The following is a 21,764-nucleotide window of genomic DNA, read 5'->3' on the forward strand; positions in this document are numbered from 1 at the left end:
GAAGCAGGCGCAGCATGGGCGGCGTGAGGGTCGAATTCGTACGGCGAAAAATCAAACATTGGCAAGTATAACGAGGCAAAAGGAAGGAGAAAAAAAGACAAGGAGGTCAACGGAACGGAGCTGATAGGCGCAATAGCGGAGTAGGGGCGGGTGCCTTGGGCACCCAAGAAGAGCGCGAAATCCTACAACGGCTTCCAAGTTGTTAGTTGTTACGAGGCGTAACCGATTGTAGTCTTTTGATCCTATTGTTGAGTCGTTGATCCAACTCTGTACGGAGTAATAATACTCCGTGACAGTTAGGCACCCAAGAAGAGCGCCAATCCTACAACGGCTTCCAAGTTGCTAGTTGTTACGAGGCGTAACCGATTGTAGTCTTTTGATCTTATTGTTGAGTCGTTGATCCAACTCTGGACGGAGTAATAATACTCCGTGACAGTTAGGCACCCAAGAAGAGCGCCAAATCCTACAACGGCTTCCAAGTTGTTAGTTGTTACGAGGCGTAACCGATTGTAGTCTTTTGATCCTATTGTTGAGTCGTTGATCCAACTCTGTACGGAGTAATAATACTCCGTGACAGTTAGGCACCCAAGAAGAGCGCCAAATCCTACAACGGCTTCCAAGTTGTTAGTTGTTACGAGGCGTAACCGATTGTAGTCTTTTGATCCTATTGTTGAGTCGTTGTTCCAACTCTGTACGGAGTAAAACTCCGTGACAGTCTTGCATGGGCCATAGACCGGTTGTGGCTCGTACTTGCGCTAACTTTGGTGGCTAATTGGTTGACGATGTGGCTGGTAGCGTCTCCCCTATTTATTAGGAATGCCACGACAGTATACGGAGTAAGCAGTATGAGTTTGCACTCAATATGCTGTGTAACAGCCAATCTTCTGATATAATCAGCTATAGGGGAGGGGATACCGTACCTGTACTGCTGTATTCTCTTACGTCACTCAGCCGCTCCTCGACACCATCGTACTACAAATCGCAACAGTAAGTATCCCATTACATCTCCTTGTATCCCTTAGCAGTCAGATATCAGTAAGGTAATAGTCTGCTCTATTTAATCTCCCTGGTCCATACCCGAGAATGAGCCAGACCGTCCTGCGATCAGTCGGTAACAGGGGCGATGAATTGTTCGCGCCCCCGTGGGATAGGCGGATCATTGCGCAGCATCAGGTCTCAACGCAGGGTTGGCGGGCACTTCTGCGCAGTAAAATGGCGGTAAAAGGCAATCATGTTCACGAAAATAGTAGAGATGCTCGTGGAATGCATTCATCTGCAGATGTCTGAAGGCAGCCGTACTTCATGCGTCGACTTGCGGCCGTGCTGGCCACAAGGGGCATTCCCGGAAAGACACTTGGGGCGGCCGTACCGTCACATGCTCGCCTTCGCGTTCGTATTCAATCGACATCGGCACTTCAGCTTTATGCAAACACTCCACGTTCCGACATTCCGTACAGCTACGGGATGGGAGACTAGTCCAGAAGTAGGCGCCAACGTACATCTAGTGCCTCAACCGTAATATGTGCATGCAAGCAGTCAACTAACTTCATGGTAAGATGGCGGAGCGACGGCAGGGGGGGCAATAACGATTCTGTGACGGTACTTGACTCCAAAAGAGAACTTGAATATGATTTTATTATTGGATTGCGTAGTCTATACCTGTTGAGGCTGCTAGTATTATAGTCCATCTCGAATTCTTACGAGTAATGTTCCAAATAAAAAAAAGTCATACGAGCGATTAGTAAGTAGCTAGGTCTTGATAAGCGAGCATACTTTAAGTTCGTGCTATCGCCATGTTGGGTTCGACAAGAACCTGGGGAGAGCCCACTTCGCCGGGTATGAAAGGCTCGTGTTTTCCACCCCACTGTGGGGGAAATGCCACTCGAAAGAGTCATAGGACGAAGCGGCTGAGTATGATAGTTTCGCCCTGAGACGGAGTATTAGTGAACTACGATGGGCCCACAACACCCTCGGCCCAGCTTGCTTCGACGTCAACAGGGCCTCATGTTTATCAGCTCTCCTGCTGTGGTCGGGCTGGAACCGCCCTTGTGACTGGTTTTGAAATGGACGAGGAAGTCCACGCCTGGACTTGCACGGAGCCTGCCATCGCCCCAATAACATCAGGACGTGCCTCCGTCGCCCCGCTGGATAGGACAAGACTGAATAGTCGAGTACAGTACAGTAAACTGAATGATTACCGAAGAAGTGAAAAATCCGGCTTGCTGCATGTCTACGTAGAAGAGAGATGGTCTAAGCTACGTTAGGGGTAGATGTCTCTTCAAGCTCATTGTCGAGTTGGCTTATCGCTTGCCAAGAATAGGCGATATCGGACTGGGGCTTTCTGCCGCAAAGCTCTATGACACGCCTAGTCCGTTGTTGTGCGACCGCGATATTCCCCAGCTCAGATGACCACACCACATGGTCGCAATTAGGAGTCTGTGCATGCTGCTCCTACCTCTACGGTAGCTTTGCATTGATCCGTATTCGAATAGCTGCGCCCGCAGGTTACATGTTTGCAGGCGGATGAAAGAATGTATGAGTGGTAGCGTAGAATACATGGCGTTTCAGTTTCTGTCCAGCTCGCAATTCGCTCAATTTATTGCATGAGCATTGTTCCCGCACTGTCTCAACGACCAATTCGCGGGGTTGGTATTACTCTGTCTTGATTGATCTTAGTTGCTTTTCCTTCCCCAGACTCTCCATGCAAGGACTCCAACGTTACTCCTCCCAATCAATGACGATGAGTGCAAAATCATAGTGCTGCGTGGGTATATAAGGCCGTCACCCGCCTCGTGTCTCCCAACCTACATTACCTACAATCCAGATTCTTACGATTCAATCACAACATATATCGCAGCATTTCCTCCCCGTCTATCTTTAGTTACCGACTGACATCCACATTTCTCACCATCGAGATGGTGTCTAGGACTCTCATTTCCTCCTTCCTCTTCAATCTGTGGGCTTACGGCTCGCCAATAATTGGTCAAACTTCCACGTCAAGTCAAGATAGGGTTCGCAGTCAAAGTAGGCTTGATAAGGAGATTGATTACCTTGCAAAGTCGGTAACTATCGACAAGGATAATCCGCCATTCTACGATGCCATAGATACTAATCCTGACGGGCTTGGCCTTGGCATATTTAACGCATTGGAAGAACCCTGCCCAAGTCGATTTAATTTTTTCTCTTGCGCAAGGCTTCATTTCTTCGCGCGCCGGACTATGATCCCCGAATCTGCCAAGGTTTCCATCAATTACACGACTGCCGAAGGCAAAGCTATTATTAATAATTCTGGGGTTGACGGAAATTACAAATACGAACTAGCTTCGGCAGAAATAAAATCCACGACTACAGGCTGGACTGTTGGCTCGGATTATTCGTCGGAATCCGGGTTCAAGATTTCTGCCGCATACAGAAACGAATATACTTCCACCGAAGCAATCACGGAAACACAAGGCGATATTTTTCCATGTCGCCCTGGAAGAAAATGTTCCGTAAATACAGTGGCTTTCTACGCTACAATTGATGGAATGTGTCAGGCCAATCCGTCGATAGCATGCGCAGGTGTTTTTCGTGAAGATGATTTGGAAGGCTTTGGTGACGCATGTACTCGGACGGGCCGGTTTTTCTCGGGCATAACACCCGAGGAAGATTGCCAGCAGATGACCGACTTTACAACGAGATTCTGTGGAGACAACAGACCAAAGCCAGTGCCGTGCTCGATCTCATTTCCATTATATAGCGGAGGGAAGCCCTATGCTGCATGGGTTCAAACTGACGACACCCAACCAGTTCCAAATGCCGAGTTTAGCGCAGGGGGTCCTTTTGCTGCCATTCAAGGTAAAAGCAGTAAAAATGGGAAAAGGGAGGAACCCGAGCTGTCACCGTTGGATGCCATTATTATTGGCTGGCCGTTCAATAATGCAGTTACTCTAGACAGTTAGTATAGCTAATAACTAAGCTCGAACTTGGCAATTCTTGTAAATTTGGGAGTTGGAATACGGGCATGACTATTACACGGGCATGACTTTTGCGACATCTGATTGGTCAATCGGCAAGGACATCCTCGACAACGCGTTGAAACTTGATCCCTTGACAGCTTTTAACGATGGCAGATGGGGGGGCCTTCCTGGAGACTTTTAGGCTCATGGTCGAGTCGATGCGACCATTTTGGAACCATGGCAAAGATCATTGTCAGTCGATTGCAAATGCACATACACAATTCTATGCATTCTGCCCGGTAGTCATCAAGTCAATAGCAGCGCTCATCATAAATCAACTCAATCAAGCCGGCCGATTCTTCCATTCAATCGAATCAATTCTAAAAAATGCCAAGCTGATATGATTTGATCAAGTTGCTATGTGCTGTACTTGCTGCATCTGAAAGGCACCCAAACGGCTTGCCCTGGGCGGTCCTACCCTGTACGAGATGGCAATAGATAAGTGGTACTTTCTCCCTCCATGAAATCGTAGACTGATACTCCCTCCGTACGGTACCTACTATCGCCGCCTAGCCCATACCAATCCCTCGGCAGACGGCGCGCCTTCTTCTACCCTACAGGACGCGTCATCGTCATAAACATGAAATGACACCAGCGACAGGATGTCGGACTTGCCAGCACCCTCTTCACCGGTGCGTCTATCGCCAGGGATTTCGATGCCTTGTCCCGCTCCACTCTTCCCCTCCGCGTTCTCGCCACCATCACAACCAAGAAGCGTAGCCGAGCAGCTCGAGGAGGCCGCAGTCGGAGGCCTCCCTATTAACCCAACTGTTGAGCATCTACCGAAGATTGTGCGCAAGAGCCGCCGCTTCGTCCGGGAAGCTTGGCTGGTACGAAAGGGCACCAAAGGCAGAAAAAGCTGCATCAGATCGCACCGCCTTTTCCCGCCTTTTTCTTATTGAGCTGAGTTGCCAGGATCAGTCAATCAGTCATGTCCGGCCGGTACTGTAGTCGATGCGACGCAAAGGTTCGGCCGGAGTTCTTCTCGGTACAGGCTATATCCCCAGCGGCGGACCACCTTCGCAAGTACGTCCACTCCCGTAACTGCAAGCCCATCAACTGATGCACTCAGAACCCATCGTATCACCTCGACTAGCCAGGCAAGTTCCGGCGACGACGACGGCGCGATCGATCTCTATACCCATACAAGGCCCAAACGACTGCGGCCTGACCAGGCAGCAAGTAGAGATCTGGGTACGCGACAAGGCAGCTACCAATTCAGTCAAAGTGTTCGCGGCGCACCAAAGACCAAGAGGCAACCATTCAACAGTTTCTCGCAGACAACTGCACCAGCAAGCGCCGGTTGTGAAGATGGCGATGGCGTTCACACTGATACATAACGTAGGGGAATTACGGCCGTGGTCGGAAGCAGGCATAGCACCGCTCATAGCAAGTCAGCAGCCCGCCATTCGCAGTGGACAGGTAATTAATAGGGGGCTTACGGAATAATAATACTGTACAGTACTCTGCATATACTGTACAGTACACTTTCTTAGGTGTACTGTAAGTAATACCTAGTATGTACATGTGCGTAAAGTACTGTCCAATATGCAGCAAAGTATTATAATGCTGGTCAGTACAGTACATGTACCAAATAAATGTACTGTACAGCAGGCTACAGCAGTGCTCATGCGTACCTACACCCCCACTGTATGTACATACTGTACCTAGTAATACTGTAGGTGTAGGTACTGTACTCTACTGTACTTACAGTAGGTTTGCAGCGCAGACTTTGGCCCGCCCGCCCGCACGCTCCACTGCCAGCGCCGCGGCTTCTCCACCACCCAAGCTCCTCCACAGAGCCGCACCGTGGGCCTTGGGATGACTTCACTTCCTCCTATCCTACCCACCTAATAACGCCTCCCCATCGTCTTCACACGCCCACTTGTACTTATATCCTCGCCGTCGCGTGCTTGCATCCTACTCGCATTGCCCTTGTTTTTTTGATCTGGTTGCGTCTGTACAGCGTTCGCTTCATCCAGCTTGCGCTTGAGCCTGCTGCAGCGGCTGCTCCGAGGACGCTCACCCCGAACGGCCAGCTTCCCATCCGATCGTCCGACGACTCGTCAAATCGTTCGTCTTTAGCCACGAAAGCTCTGACTAGTGACAAGGTCCCCGATCCTCTGTCTAGAGGTCCGCAATCCGAGGATATATACATTCCATCCGAGCTTTCTCCTTGCGGCCGTCGACGAGCGTGTCATCATGTCGCTGTTCGGATCGTCCCCTACCGACAAGGAAAGTGAGCCGACGCCGGTGACGACGCCGCGCCGCCAGAACAAGGCTCGATCCGGCAGCCTCTTTGATGGCCCCCGTCCAGGTTCCCGGTCGGGCTCATCCAACGGCATCTTCGACGATGGCAGCAATCGCCACGACGATGCAGAGCCCTGGGACATGCCGACGCCACGCAAGATGCAGAGCCAAGCGGAGGTCGTTCGTACTCTGCTCCCAGCATCTGACGTGCCCGACAGCTACATCGACATATTCGATGCCGTCCTCCAAGAGGATGGCAGTCACGGCCGAGTGACGGCGGCTGGTGTTGCCAAGCTGTTTGCCAACGCCCGCTTGGGGGCCGACGCCCAGGCCCGCATCATGTCCCTCGTTGCGCCCGGCGATAGCTCCAACGTCACGCTCGGCCGTGGCGAGTTTAATGTTCTGCTGGCGTTGCTTGGATTGGCACAGGAAGGGGACATCATCAACTTGGATGGTGTGGATGAGAGACGGCATGGTACGCGTTGCTTCCTGTCCACCTCCTTTCTTTTTCTCCCTCGTCGCGTTCCCATGGCCCAGGACCACAAACCCGTCGCCTGCTCACCTATCAGCTCGCCATGGCACACTGTTGACCGAACCCTAGCGGGAACTGTTCGGGGCAAACCAGCTAATGATCCAATTTTGCCTCGGCCTAGATCTCCCGCTGCCAAAGCTTCCGGGCCTCACCGCCGAACCTGTGCTTCCGCCCGTCGCTGAACTATCTGCGAAGCCCCCCCAGGAGCCAGTCGAGCCGCCGCCGCAGGTGGATTCCGCGCCGGCTCGGTCGCACCAAGAGGCAGAGTCGCCTCCCAAGATACTTCGCCCCGTCATGGGAGACCCCGAGGACGATCCTTGGAACTCGCCCGAGATGCACAAAGGCCACGACCACCGGGAGAACAACATCGCCGAAGACCGCGATGCCATCAACGGTCACGGCGGCTTCCATGAGACCCCAACGCCTACCCTGTCAAGGGGAGCTGCGAACCATTACGTCGCGAGCATAGAAACGCCAGCACCCCCAAGCAGCACCAGGCCGACGAGCGGCTCCGTTTCCGCCCAGCCTGGGTGGGGGGGTTATTTTGGAGACCGCAGCCCGACAGCGCCGGCCGACTTCCGTGTTACCTCACCCCATGTCGCCCCGAGTCCGTTTGGAGGAGACGGAGGCGCGGCTCAACCTGCTAGCAACCCTCCGCCTCCCACAAGCAGGACCATGGCCGGTCGGACAGGCAGCAACCTCGAAGAGAACATTGTCGTGACGCTGATGCCGGGCAAGGAGGGCATCTTTCTCTTCCAGCACCACAACTACGAAGTCTCGAGTCAGCGCCGGGGAAGCAAGGTTATTCGCCGGTACAGCGACTTCGTCTGGCTGCTCGACTGCCTGCAGAAACGGTACCCCTTCCGCGTCCTTCCACTCCTGCCACCCAAGCGGGTGGCTGTCAACGGGAACCACCTGTCCAACGACGGGGGCTTCATCGAGAAGCGAAGACGGGGCCTGGGTAGATTCTTGAATGCCCTCGTCCGGCACCCCGTTTTGGCTCAGGAACAGCTGGTCATCATGTTTCTGACGGTCCCGACGGTATATACGAGCAATGCTATTCCAAGGTCCCTCGCGGTCGCTAATGCACGCTGTCACAGGAGTTGTCCGTTTGGCGAAAGCAAGCGACCATTTCCGTCCAGAACGAGTTCGCCGACCGAGTGCTGCCTCCTGGGCTGGAGGATTCCCTTCCCCCGACATTGGAGGAGCTCTTCACTCGCACGCGCTCGGGTGTGCGCCGCTCGGCCGAGCTCTACATCAGCGTTTGCAACATCATGGACCGTCTCGTCAAGCGGACCGAAGGCGTTGCCGCGGATCACGCCCGCGTCGCCATGATGCTCATCTCACTCACAGAGGCGTCGAGTGACACGTACGCAACCGACACCAATGAAGTTCCGCTTCTCAACGACGGCCTCGTCGCCATGAGCAAGCACCTGCGAACGTGCCAGACCCTCCTGGAGGACGAGAGTCGCGGCTGGGACGAGGGTGTGCTGGAGGACCTCAAGCGCCAACGGGATGCTCTGGTCAGCTTGCGAGACATGTTTGACCGACGCGAGAGGCTGGACACGGACAACATTCCTTATCTGGAGAGGAGAATCCAGACGAACGAAACCAAACTGGCAAACCTGAGGTCCAAGCCGGAAGGGCTCGTCAAGCCTGGTGAGATTGACAAGGTGGCCGAGTCTATTATCAAGGTGCGTCCCGTCCTGCCGACCACGGCGACATATCAGGCGCTGCAGGCCCCCCTGACCGAAGTGCGCTAACAGCCGCCCAGGACAAAGAATCCATTGTACAGCAATTCAACCGGTCCATCTTTGTCAAGCAGTGTATCCGAGATGAGCTCGTTACATTTCAGACGACGCAGTATCACATCAGCAGGTGGAATCAGGACTGGGCGGCGGAACGGGTCAAGTATGCCGAGATGCTGGCGGACAATTGGCGACGTCTGCTGGACGAACTGGAGGGCATGCCGCTGGGTGACTAGTCCACGGAGAAGAATATTGGGACGGTCGGCCGATCGAAAAATGGTCACAAACCTATTGCCGGACGATGGCGATGTCGATGCCGGAGAGGCAGCAATTCGGGGATAGGTGTATATGGGGCAGCAGCAGGTGAATACGTATCCAAGCAAGCAGCAGGCTACGATACCCCTTGTTCCGTTTTCGTTTTGCGTTGTATCCATAGTCATCAGTCATGTTCATTATTGGGATCCAACCAAGGTCGGTATCCACGCGGCCGCTCACGTTGCATCCGTCACAGCTCCGTGACTAGCATCGCCCACAAGCTTCGCATACTTGGCCAGCACTCCCCTCTTCACACGCGGCTCGGGCGCCTTCCATTCCGCCTTACGACGGTCCATTTCATCCACCGACACGGCGGCATCAATGCGGTTCGTCTCGGCGTCGATCGTGACTCGATCACCGTCGCGCAACAGGGCAATGGGTCCGCCTACAGCCGCCTCCGGGACGACGTGGCCGACGATGAAGCCGTGCGATGCGCCGCTGTAGCGGCCGTCAGTCACGAGGGCGACGTTCGTGAGGCCGGCGCCCATGATGGCGGCACTCGCCCGCAGCTGCTCGGGCATGCCGGGCCCCCCCTTGGGCCCTTCATAGCGAACAATCAGAACCAGGTTGCCGTGCTCACGCTTGATGGCACCCTTGGACAGCGCCGAGTTGAGGTCGCGCTCGCAATCGTAGACACGGGCGAGACCGGTGAAGGACAAGCCCTCCTTGCCGGTTATCTTCGCGACGGCTCCGCCGGGGGCCACGTTGCCGCGCAGAATGCGGATATGACCGGTCGGCTTGACGGGGTCCTCGAGCGGACGGATGATCTTCTGGCCGGGGTCGAGACTTGGCCAGTCAGCGACGTTCTCGGCGAGGGTACGACCGGTGACGGTCATGATGGTGCCGTCGATGCGGCCGGCGGCGATGAGCATCTTGAGGACGGCGGGGGTACCGCCGACGGCATACAGGTCCTCCATGAGGTAAGTGCCGTTCGGGGCCAGGTTGGCGAGCAGAGGCGTGCGGTCGCTAGCGCGGGCGACGTCATCGAGCGTCAGGGGCACGCAGGCCGTGTGAGCCATGGCCAGAAAATGCAATACACCGTTGGTGGAGCCTCCGAGGGCCATGGTGAGCACGAGCGCGTTCTCAAAGGCGGCGCGCGTCAGCAGGTCTCGCGGGCGGATGTCGAGGGGCATCGTGGCCGTGGCAAGGACCTCGGCGGCGCGCTCGCACTCACGCGCCTTCTCGGGAGAGAGCGCAGGAAAGGATGAGGAGCCGGGCAGCGTCAGGCCCATGGCCTCGATGGCCGTCGCCATGGTGTTGGCCGTGTACATGCCGCCGCAGGCGCCGGCGCCGGGGCAGGCATGCCGCTCGATGTCCTCGAGCACGTCCGAGGGGCTGGCGTCGGCAGCTTTGTCGGCGGCTTGCAGTTTGCCGTAGGCAAACGCACCCGCTGCCTCGTAGCAGGTGCTCACGTTGACGCTGCGCCCGAGAAGCGTCGAGTTACCCTTGCGGATGGTGCCGCCGTAGATCATGATGAAGGGCCGGTTGTGACGCGCGGCTGCCATGACGACGCCAGGCATGTTCTTGTCACAGCCCGGTATGGAAATGTTGGCGTCATGATGCTGGGCCATGGTGACGGACTCGATGGAGTCGGCGATGAGCTCGCGCGTCTGCAGGGAGAATCGCATGCCTGGCGAAGATTACTTGGATGCACTGAGTGATGAGGGGAAGGCGGTCGGGAGGCCTACCGTCGCCGCCCATGGTGATGGCATCAGACACGCCGACCGTGTTGAACTGCCAGCCGAGCATGCCCTGCTTCTCGACGGAGGTTTTGACAATCTTGCCGAAATCAAGGACTGCACCGGTCAACGAAAATGCACGCCAACGGGCAGTCTGAAGACTTCCGGGAGTCTGCACTCACGGTGTGTGCTGCAAGCGCGTCAGCGGGCAGCGTCGGGACAGCGGGCAGGACAGCAGACGACAACTCACTTGCACGGGTTGCCCTCCCACCATACGGAGGCGATGCCGACGTGCGGCGCCTTCTTCATCACCTCCCTGCTGGGCACTCCGGCGCCGTAGAGCATGGCCTGGGGAGGGGTGAGCCCTCGTCGGCCTGTGGACATTCGTTGACTCCCGCGGCATGACGCACCTGTGCCCCGGGAAAGTCATGCTCCCGCGTCAGAGCGGTGGACCACCTGTTCAGCGGACCGCCCGGGGGGAGGCACCTGAAGCGGACATAGTCGGCCGGCGCTTTGGGGTCGTCACAAGGGACAGGGCTGTCGCCGCTGGCTGTCATTTTCGCGATCCCCCACAACAAGACGGTGGCTTTTCAACAAGGTCAGCGATGAGGGCCCGTCTCGAAGGTGCATTTCTTTCTCGAAGGGGGGGGAGGGGGGTTGCCATTGTCGTCATGTGCTGTCACCGACAGTTGTGGACATGGACGAGCTGGAATCGACTCAGAGCCCTGCGTTAGGGGGACGTAAGTCTTGAGGCATCTCGTGGGCATGGGAGGACTCTGCAAACGATGGTCGACCGTGTCTCGATATTCCCATATTCCCTGTGTCATGTCTCTGTCTGGCCGGTCGACGGCGGGAAGAGGGTGGCGGGGAGGATGCTGAGGGGTGGATGGCAATACGCTTGTATCGGTGCGAGCAGTCCGGGTAGGGGTCCAAGATTCAGGACTTGCAGAGGAGCAGTATTAGAGGCTTGGCTACCTTTCCGTATCACTTATTACTTGTTTGTACCGGTGAGCATGTTCGTTCTTGTGTACACAAGCAATCGTCCCTCTCCTAGCCTGAGAGTTGTTGGGTCGGTCGTTTCGGGTCCTGCGTGCTACGCACTGTCGTTCAAGACTTGAAGAAGAAGAAAGGAGAGGAGAATGGATCTGGCCGAAGCAGGTCAGTCGCCATTGCCGCCTTCCTGCGGCTCTCCTGCCACCTTCCTGCCGCCTTCCTGCCGCTTCACCTGCAAGCCAATCATTTAGTCCATATGGAGTATTCATGCGAGTACTCCGTACATGTGCAAGTGCTTGCATGTACTCCGTAAATATCCGTACATGTATATGTGTACTTGCACCTTAAGTACTTTATTCATCGGAGCAAGTACATGCATGTGAGTGTACAGCAACGTTGTATCTACAACTAGTACCTCTAAAGTACAGAATGAACAGTGAACTGCGTAGCTGTACAGAACTTGTACCAAAGTACGGGGTACTCCGTCCGGAGCATGTACTTGCATGTACTCTCCACCCATAAAGAGAAGTTCGTGGAGGTTAGTGCATAGTACCGCGAACTTGTGGAGGGTTTCCCTTTAGTAAGTACAAACCTAAGTACACTTACTTGTGCAGTATTAGTTGTACAGTGCTCCGTTGTACTCGGTAATGCAAGTACAAATACTACTAATGTACCTAGTAGGTACTTGGGTATCTTGTTATCATGTCCCGCTATTGGCACTCAGGAGCCTACTTATACTGTACTTACTTGCTTGTACAACTACAACTACTTAAGTATACATGTATTATACTTACTCCGTACTCCGTACATGTAAGTGCAATCACTTGCACTGGCAAATGTCCTTGAGGTACATGTCCTGCGCCTACTTACTGTACAGGTAGGTACTATACAACTACGTACAAGGACTACTTTCGCATTGGCGGGCAAGTGTAAGTACAGTACAGCGTGGATACCTCCTAGGTAAGTACATGAACAACATGCAGTACGCGTGCGGTACTTGCAACATACAAGTACAATAAAGAACCAAGTGTGCAGTACTCCGTACTCTCGGTACACCTACTTACTCCGTACGGAGTGCAAGTAAGTACATAATGAATACCGTGTTTCCTCTTTCCTCCACTCTCCTGCCTTTCGAATCCCTGTATGGGTTTCCAAATCTGTCAACCTGTCAGTTGCCCGTCCGTGCACCTGCCTTGGCGCCGTCATGGGTCGATGGGCTAAGATGAGGTATAAGCATTACGTGGAAACAGTGCGGGATGTATCCGTACGCACTGCTGGACCGTATCCGGTCGAGCAAGCACGGCGCGGTGGCAACTCTCGACATTGATCGCCGTCACCATCATCACGAACGAGGCGGCACAACCGCCAGAGCGGTCAAGGGTTCCAAAAAGAGCTCGATTAAATTCCACTATTTGATGCCAAATGTACGAGTAGTAGGCCTGGTTCCTGCCTTGCCTTGCCATGCCATGCCTTCGGATGGAAAAGAAAACGCTATGCGAGTTGACGTCAAATCAATCCAGAATGGCCGAGATGCGAGTCTTGTCCTGAGCCGAGCCGCCGCCGAACATGGACTTGGTCGGCGGGCTGGCCACGGGCGTCATCGGGTTGCTGCCGTGATGGTTGGGGCAGCAGCTGCCCGACTTCCAGGCCTGCTCCAGCGCCTTGGGCGTGCCGTGCGAGCCGTACTCGTCGGCGATGGCGGCCCAGAAGGCGACGCGATGCTTCTCGTAGATGCCGCCGAGCCTGGCGAGGTCCACGTGGGCGGCCGTGTGCATCGACGACGAGGTGGAGGGGGGGGAGAAGCGGAAGGACTCGGCGCCGAAGGGGGCCGACGACGTCTGGTAGTGCGACGAGGGAGGGGGCGTGCCGTGGCGGAAGCTCACGGGCGGCAGCGGCTCCAGGGGAGGGAACCGCTGGGGCGACTCGCTCCGGCGGGAGAAGGGGGACTGGTCCGCCTTCGGGAGCATGGCCGGCAGCCGCGGGGAGCTGTCCCTGCTCATGATGCGGGGCAGCTGCACGTCGCTCGTGGGCATGGGCATGTAGTAGCCGAAAGCCGGGGCGGGCGAGTGCGATCGAGACTTGCTCTGCAACACGGGGCTCGCCGCGAGGCTCGCGATGCCAGGCGTCGGCGACGAGGAGCGGGACGAGAAGGAGTTGGCCCGCTTGCGCCGGCTGTTGCCGTGCGACAGCTGGTGGTAGTGCAGCCGGCAGGCGAGCTCCGTCTTGTTGAGGTGGGCGGCGATGTGCTTGTACGGCATCTTCTGGAGCCGAGTCTGCAGAAGATAGGCCTCCTGTGGTGACACGAACCGTCAGCCGTCATCTTCCAGGCGGTCCCGGGGGAGGGGAGGGGGGGGGGTTCGGCGGGGGCAGGCTCACCTCGTCCTCTCTCCAAGCGCGTCCGCTTCCGCTGAGGGCCGCCTTCTTGACCTTGCTCACGCCGCTCTCATGGCGGCGAGCGGCATCTTGCATGGGAGAGTACCGGGACTCGACAGAAACGACTTGCGTCCGAGACATGTTCTCCGGGTCTGGGCGGCGTCCGAGTTGCTACGTGGTGATATCCGTCTTCGTCGACCTGAAATGGGATATCGAGGCGATGCCAACACAGCGACCAGGCTGGGTTGAGAACGGAAGAAGAAAGACTTGGGACGTGTAGCTCGTAAATCTTCAGCGTCAAGGCGCGGAGAGGGAGCAGAGAATGGAAGACAAATGCAGGAATTTTTTTTTTTTTGGAGAACTGCGAGTTGTCGTCGTGCGAGTCGAAAAGGAGCGTCAGCAGCCAAGCCAGTTGGAAATGAACGAAATGGTTTTAAGGAGCGTGGGAATCAGCTGCGGAAGTAGCAGGAAACAAACGACAAACAAGCAGAAAGGGAATGAATGATATCTTGTTGATGGGTGATGAAGAGACAAGATGAGGCGAAACAAGAGAGGTCGAGAACTCGTAGGAAACGACGGAGCAGAGGCCGGGCCATATGTATACGAGCGAGCGTGAGCGCCTGCATGCCGCATCGAGGAGCAATAAGGAAAGGCTAGTCAAGAGCGCTCGACGAAACAGTTTGGCGGCGTTGACGTTCCGTGTCTGGCACAATGTGGACCAGGGGTCCACGTTCCGCCCTCTGCCATGAGACTGAGGCTCTAGCCCCGTTACAGCGCAGGTCGATGCTGTGACAGATTAGAGTATGTCGTTCGTTCTGACTGGACGTTAGCCCGGCATAGGCATGACTGTGAAGGCAGATCGGGATGGCCAAGTACACCCACGTACAGCCGCGGGGTAGCGCACGGCGTTGCGCGGTACACGGTACCTGCATCACCCGCCCGGGGGAGCCGGCGACGCAGGTACCCGCTACCCTCCTCACTACCTCGCGGTACGCGCTCTCGATCTCGAACCTCGTCAGGGTGAAGCAGCCTGCGTGGAGCCGTGCTCCACCAGCATGATGGATGCAACTCATTGCTTGTTTGCCCTGCCTTGCCTTGGCCTGACTTGGCTTTGGCTGGTCTGGCGGAAACACGGTTTGCGACTGAATGACCAGCTCTGCCGCGGCCCCTGCATGCGCTGCGCAATCAATGCAAAAGCATGCCACGGGACCGACCACGACGGGGTCGCGCGGCAGCAGGGACGAGCAGGCGAACCGTTCGCCTTGGTGGGAGGGAGTGGCCTGGCCGGAGCCCGGGGCGGCGGCATGCAACGGCTGGGGATTCATCTGAACCTGCGAGGAAGACGTCTCCTACCACGCGGTCCCCTCATTCGTGGAGGCTCGTCGGAGGGCTTGCGGCAAGGCGACGCTCGATGCTTACCTTGCTGGTGGTCGGAGCCTTGCGAATGCTTGCTCGACCCTCGTATGCCTATCTGCGACCAGCCTCCGCCCTAGCGCCGATACCTCTGGAACGCTTGCACATAGGCATATAGGCATATAGGCATATAGGCACAGAGGCACATAGGCACATAAGCACATAAGCACATACGCACATACGCACATAGGACACATAGGTACATATGCGGGTATGCTTTTTGGCGGACCAGATGCTAGTACCGTATGTACCTAGCCGAGTTTAGTTGTTCCAGGTATGTGCAACTACGAAAAGTGTTAGGCTTTTGCTACCTTGGTTGGGGTTAGGCGAGACGGGCCTAGGTCGGTCCACTCAGGGACTACGACGAGGCGACTATCCCGGATGCCTTGATAGGGACGAGACGGTACAAACTCTGGAGGGCGGCTGGTCCGGTGGGCGGTTGATTTGTTTGTGTGAGGCAGCCACATGGAAACAGGCGCTGTTTCTGCCCTACGAGCAACGTGATGGGCACCGCCGGGGCAGCGCCCATGTACATGTACCTCCCCTGCTGGATGCTACCACATGCCGCCCTCGCCAACGCGGTAGGCAAGTACCTGCACTGCCCTCCACGGGCATGCTCATTCGTAAGTTCCGAAGTAGCAGCGGCCCCCAGCTACGAAGGAGCCCGCACGTACATGTACTTGCACACGAGCAGACGAGCGAGACAGCCCACCACGCTTGGTTCGTGCCGACCTTGTTCATCTGCCAGCGAGCCTCTTCGTTGCCTATGTAAAACAGCGACGGGCCCAAGCCTTCCAATCAGCGCGAGCACTCACTGCCTCGCCGTGTCATGCAGAGTCGTCGTGGCCAAGGGCGCTGGGCGCTCCGGAGCATTCATGAACCGAAATTTGCCGCTTTTATTTCAAACGTCCTGGGAAGTCGTGACAAGGGCACAGTTCACACCGACTTGGTCGGGCACGAACCGAGAAGCTCCCATTGCCTTCTAGCGCCTATCGTTGCTTAGTGCTTCCAGGCCATCGACGATGCCACGATCCAAGAAGTAAGCACGACTATTCCGTCCGAGCCAAGTGCAGGCATTACAGCACGTGCTGGGGAGTTCTCCGTACTGTAGGTAGTGATCGCACGCCGTGGCCAGGCGCAACATTCGGGAGGCGCCTGGTTCGGGCATCCTTGAAACTTGCCAAGCAGAGGCACAATCTCATGTTTGTCACAGCAAGACCCCCGAATCGATATCCTTGGTGAGCCGTCTCCATCGAGTTGCCCAAGGACGACAGGACGATATGGCTTCTGGTGAGAACAACGGCCGCACCACTGTTTGCTTTTCCACACTGCAGCACCGTGAGAGAAGGATTGCGTTCGATGCCTTCGTACCTTTACGGCCTGTGCTCCGTAACACTTGGGCAGGTACTTGCACACCCAAGCTTTGGTTCGCTCGCGTGCTGCCGTCCTCGCTCCGTATCGCACACCGGCAGGTCCCACCGACAGGTCCTATACTCTTGTCCGTCCTCTCCTCGTCGTCAGAGTTGCGCCGCGGCACTCCGTCGTGCCACGTAGCGGTTCTGCCACCTACTTGTACTCGTCAAGTGATGGCAGATGCGGCGACCGCTGCACGGAATGGTGGAAGGGTCAAGGTCGACGGGGAACAATGCCAAATCTGCTTCCTCGGGCCAGTGAGGCCCTGCAAATCAAGGCAAACAACCTTGTCGTGTTTGGCCATTCGCCCTCTCGGATTCCGCCCGTCGTGAACCCCGGCAGCCGTTGCCGATCGACACCGCACCAGTAGATGCGCGAGCAGGGCTCAGAGGACTCTTGCCGCCATGCGAGCGCCGCATCCATTATTGTCGCCGTCGATACTCGGTGCTCTCGGCGGAACGGACCACCTGCACGCACGTCATCGTCGATGGACCTGAGGCGAGGCCGTTGTCGAGAGCCATCTCCTAGCCATCTCCTGGCCGTCTCCTTCTCCGTCTCCTCCCACCCAACCCGGGGCGGGGCGGCATCATGGCCATCGCCGTGACGGTCGAAGCAGCAGGTGGAAGCGGCAGCGACGGCAGCACGACGTCCCGGACTGGTACCTTGCAACGGCAAGCGTTTCATGAGCCTGCTGCGTCGGCATGACGAAGGAGCCGGCCGTCGCCGGTGGCGCATGATTAATGCAAGTATCCTCTGGTTCGTCGCGCACAGCATGCGAATGGCCCCTGACGTTTCCGACCATGGCGAGGAGGGTGCCTTGAACTGGAAACAGATGGAACCACGGCCGACTCATTTGGGACGAGATTGGCAGTGCCAGGGTCGGCGGTGATGCAAGGGGCACATGTGTTCGAAACAAACATGACCAAACGTGTACGTTTTTCTGTCGCGTCAGCGGCGTACTTGGACGGTGACTTGCTTGCTTGCATTTGTCTCGTGAGCATTAGGCCGAAGCCTGCAGCGAGCCTTTGGCGTTCCATCTCGATCGGTCAGCCCTCGACGCCGAGCAGAAGGAGACGAGCAGGCGCCGAGAGGGCAAGTGCGAATGCATGTAAGTAGGCGTGCCTGCACTACGATGAGCATGTACTTTCTTTCACGTGTACTTTCACGTGGGGATGGCGGTCTATTACTGTACAGTAAGTACGTTTACGATATACCTGTGCGTGTGCGTGCAGGTATACCAGGCATGCATGTCAAGTCCTTAGTCAGTGTACTCGTATGCATGAACAGTGTACTTGCTTGATACTGCCATTCCATACTCGTTCCAGTCTCGGAGCATGCGGCATACGTGTATAGAAAGTTGGCGGAAAGGGCCGGGCCTGGCAGTGGAAGAATGATCAAGTCGAGGGACGGAGGTATCTGGTAAGGATTCGAGTGGGCCAAAACATGGGACAAGAGGTGTCAGTCCCGTGGTTCGTATTCGTCTGCTGTACGGGTTCGCACTCCTCCAACGCTCCAGTACCATGCGTGTTCCCATCGTGGCATGAGAAAACATCATGGCTGAGCGATATTTCATGGGCACCAAAAGCAGTTGTCTGTCGGAACAGAGCATGTGCAGGGTAGGCACTTGTGATTTCGGCATATTTTGCAGGCATGGTTCGTGCCTACGGTACACCTACGTACCACATACTGTATTTACTGTGCATGTGCAGTGCATCTACTAGTACCGTGTACGAAATTCACGCACTTTCTTACTCCCACAGCACAAGTACGTACGTAGTACTGCGTACTGGTAGGTGTAATCCGTACTTCGTACGGAGTCCTTGTACACCGATTCCGTAATAATGCTGCGCGTTTGCTGCTTGTACAACGCACTAGGTATTTGAGTGTGTACAAGACCTGGACGTTGTACTCTACTGTACTGTTGGAATAAGTACTAAGTGAGTCGTTGGTGCTACTTTGTACCTCACCGTGCGTGTACTGTACACAAGTGCAGTAGAGGTATTATTGTTATTACTCGTACAAGGACGGATACACCTACAGCCTTGCACAAGCAAGGGGCGTACTGTAACACTACCTGCAGTACTCCGCAGGTGTACTGTAAGTAGGAGGTAAGTAAGTACTTACAGGTAATATTAATTACTTGCACTTACGGAGTACAGTACATGAAAGTGTTACTGTACAAGTATTTGTAGGTTAGTACTGTTCTTGTATTGTAGGTACGGAGCACATTTCGCGTTGGTAACCAGAGCCCCCCTCCGAGCCTTGCGAGTTACGCACCAAATTAGTGCGGGGACCTACCGAGTGGTACCAATCCAATATCACGTCTTTGTTGAGTATTACTTGCGAGTACTTGGATGGAGTGCGAGAACTTACTTACTACTGTACTTACAGTACATGCACAGAGAGCGGGCGCCTCAGGATTTACCAAAGAGGACAGCACGGAGTACTCCGTACAGTACAGGTAGACGAGTATCCATACCTAGGTACCTTGGTTAGTACCTATATGTGCGTCCAGTCGTAATGCCGATGACTTGCAAGCATAGCAAGTACTGTACGGAGTACGGAGTACAACACGCCGATAACCTTCTCACCTCGATACCTAGGTGTACATGTACCTAGGTCGGTACCTCGGAGGTACAAACCTGCAAAGGTACCTGCTTGCCTGGGAGTCCAGTCGTGTCCGAGTACTGCACATGTACGGAGTACACAACTCCCTTGTACTGTACACTGGCATGCAGGTAGTCATATCTCAGAAGTACGCGCGTAGTACTCGCGAAATACCTGCGCTCTCCTCGATTCTCTGGACAAGTAATTATTACAGCTGCAGCAACTGCACCTGCTTGCTGCACGCAGCACAGGCGTACTGTAGTTGTACTACTTATGCAGCGTACTGCGCATGTACTCCGGCAGGTAAGTACTCTGTACTTCATGGCAGTCCTTGTACGGAGCACAGGTAAAAGTACAAGCACTTGTACACGTAGTCATGCAGAAATGGAGCATTGTCCCGTCCAAGCTCGTCAGGGTGGCCGAGTCATATCCCCGTCGCACAAGATTTTGCCGTGGCCCTTCATTGCGCGCACCGTGGAAAAGTCGGCGCTTGCCAGAGGAGAGCAGAACAGGGAGGAGACTGACCGATGCGGGCTCCCGGAAACGCGCACCAGGGCGTGTTGTGTGATTCCTGTGCAGCGCGAGAAACGTCAAACGAACACGCCGCCGAGAGAGGGAGGGCGACGTCTCGCGAGCCAGTAAAACGCTGGGGAACGCGGCCAAGTGGGCACGGGCGGCCATGTACCTTCGCGTGCACGCGCCGTGGCCAATCACCGCCAGTTGCTAGTTTCTCAACCGTGCTTTCTTGATCCAATCACGGGCGCCACGTTCGTTTTCGGTTAAGTCGCCCCGCCCCACCCTGACCTGCTTGCTCCTGCACAGTCAAACTCCAGGTCCCTCGCCTCCCCTCGCCCGCTTCCTCCTTCACCAACCATAAACGGCTCACGCACTACACTACGAGTACTCGTACACGTAGTGAGAGGTACCAACCCAAACCTCAGAGATACTTGGGCTCGAGGTACAGTACTCCCTCGTCGCGACCTCGTCGTGACCTCGTCGTCCGTCTCCTGCCTGGCTGGTCTGTCAACCGGAGCACCAGCAAGCATCTCGCTTGTGCTTCCGTACTTGCGGATCCACACAAGCTCGTCTCCGCGAGAGAGTCTCCTTGGCGCCTCAACACCAGATCAGCAGCCAAGCAAGCGGACGGGATTGACTGACTGACTGACCGGGCTCTCGCTGGCTGACCGACGGCTTGACTGACTGAATATTGCCTCGCAGAGAAAGCAGCCGCCAGCCCTGTTTCGAGTGCACCTGTTGTGCTCGACCGACTAGTCGTCCTTGTGCCGCCCGCGAGCGACCCGCGAACCGGCCCAGCTTCGCCACCGTCCGTCCTGCGTACGAGGGCGAGAAAAAGACGTCTCGTCCGATTCCTCTTTTTTTGCCTGTCCGTTCCGTTGGATCATAGGCCCCCAGCCTCTCGCATTCGCCCACGCCCGCGCACCAATCGAACGCGGCTAAGCGTTCGCTTATTCCCTCTGCTGCAGCCAGCTGCTGTGCTAGTGCAGGTGAGTGGTACTCCTTGCAAAGTACATAGTACTCGGCTCGCCCGCCCGCCCCGTTATCCTCTCTCTATCCACCTTGCCTCTCGTCGCCAGCCAGCCACCGCAGTTTAATAATAATTCCCAGTCGACGCGCAGTCCCACCGCGGTACAAGTACTTGGTGCATCCAAACTACGACCCCATTTTCTCGCTCTGCATTTCGCACAGTCGAGCACGAGTTACAAGTACGACGAGTACGAGTAGCAGCCAGCCTGACGGAGGCGCAGTTTCAGCAGGCCCCCCGTCCCGTATCACGCAAACTCGTGCAGCCGACAATTAGCTTCTCCCCGAAGGCTCGGACCACTCGCTGGTACGACCTGGCCCTTACCAGACCAGGTAGAGAGAGACTTTTCCCTGCCCACCACCCCCCCCGGCGAGAGCTACCTCGTGCTCACCGCGCAACCAGGTAAAAAAAAAAAAAAAGAAGACATCCTTCGCGTCGCCCGGGTGCGGAACCCCGACAACTACATTCACCACCGTACGTACCAATTTTCCTGCTCTCGCCTTCCCCGTCCCCGTCCAACTCTCTCCCTCTCCCTCTGTCCGTCCCGTTCGTCTCCCTCTCTCTCCTTTCGTCTCTCTCCCTCCCTCCGTCGCGCGACACAGGCAGCCTCGTCTCGACCTCCTGTTGATGAGAAGCTCGCCGCGCCATTTTTTTTTCACCACCGTCACACGCGTCCCTTCCGCTCGCCAACAGGCTTGCTCGCGCTACACGAGCCGCGTCGCTGCAGAGCACACCCATGCTCGCGAGCTGACGGCCACAGCCCGCGCGCTCGTGTCCTCGTCAATCAGAGGCCCCCGGCCTGCCTTGTTTGCCTCGCCTTGCCTCGTTTGTTGTTGTTGCGCGACCACGGACCAAGGCGCCGCGCTGCTCTCTTGACTTCACCACCGTCCGACCGACCGA

At 56.0% G+C, this 21,764-nt stretch overlaps 5 protein-coding genes across 5 annotated transcripts; 2 read left to right on the forward strand and 3 right to left on the reverse strand.

The window, feature by feature from the left end:
- Window positions 1–2,915: 2,915 nt before the first annotated feature.
- DCS_03599 (uncharacterized protein) lies at window positions 2,916–3,941 on the forward strand (the record flags this gene model as incomplete). Its single annotated transcript, XM_040800917.1, has 1 exon — window positions 2,916–3,941. The coding sequence occupies one exon, from the start codon at window positions 2,916–2,918 to the stop codon at window positions 3,939–3,941; it is 1,026 nt and encodes a 341-aa protein (XP_040655950.1).
- A 2,259-nt stretch (window positions 3,942–6,200) lies between these two features.
- Window positions 6,201–8,764, forward strand: DCS_03600 (Sorting nexin mvp-1; the record flags this gene model as incomplete). Its single annotated transcript, XM_040800918.1, has 4 exons — window positions 6,201–6,723; window positions 6,902–7,821; window positions 7,881–8,474; window positions 8,555–8,764. The coding sequence occupies 4 exons, from the start codon at window positions 6,201–6,203 to the stop codon at window positions 8,762–8,764; spliced, it is 2,247 nt and encodes a 748-aa protein (XP_040655951.1).
- A 255-nt stretch (window positions 8,765–9,019) lies between these two features.
- Window positions 9,020–11,079, reverse strand: DCS_03601 (dihydroxy-acid dehydratase; the record flags this gene model as incomplete). Its single annotated transcript, XM_040800919.1, has 5 exons — window positions 9,020–10,473; window positions 10,532–10,639; window positions 10,705–10,712; window positions 10,773–10,870; window positions 10,933–11,079. 5 exons carry the CDS (start codon window positions 11,077–11,079, stop codon window positions 9,020–9,022), a joined length of 1,815 nt encoding a protein of 604 aa, XP_040655952.1.
- A 1,947-nt stretch (window positions 11,080–13,026) lies between these two features.
- On the reverse strand, window positions 13,027–14,029 carry DCS_03602 (uncharacterized protein; the record flags this gene model as incomplete). The annotated part of the gene is made up of 2 exons (XM_040800920.1): window positions 13,027–13,806; window positions 13,892–14,029. The coding sequence occupies 2 exons, from the start codon at window positions 14,027–14,029 to the stop codon at window positions 13,027–13,029; spliced, it is 918 nt and encodes a 305-aa protein (XP_040655953.1).
- A 2,898-nt stretch (window positions 14,030–16,927) lies between these two features.
- Window positions 16,928–17,449, reverse strand: DCS_03603 (uncharacterized protein; the record flags this gene model as incomplete). Its single annotated transcript, XM_040800921.1, has 1 exon — window positions 16,928–17,449. One exon carries the CDS (start codon window positions 17,447–17,449, stop codon window positions 16,928–16,930), a length of 522 nt encoding a protein of 173 aa, XP_040655954.1.
- Window positions 17,450–21,764: the final 4,315 nt, after the last annotated feature.

This window comes from Drechmeria coniospora, chromosome 02 (assembly GCF_001625195.1).
Source record: "Drechmeria coniospora strain ARSEF 6962 chromosome 02, whole genome shotgun sequence".
Classification (NCBI taxonomy): Eukaryota; Fungi; Ascomycota; class Sordariomycetes; order Hypocreales; family Ophiocordycipitaceae; genus Drechmeria; species Drechmeria coniospora.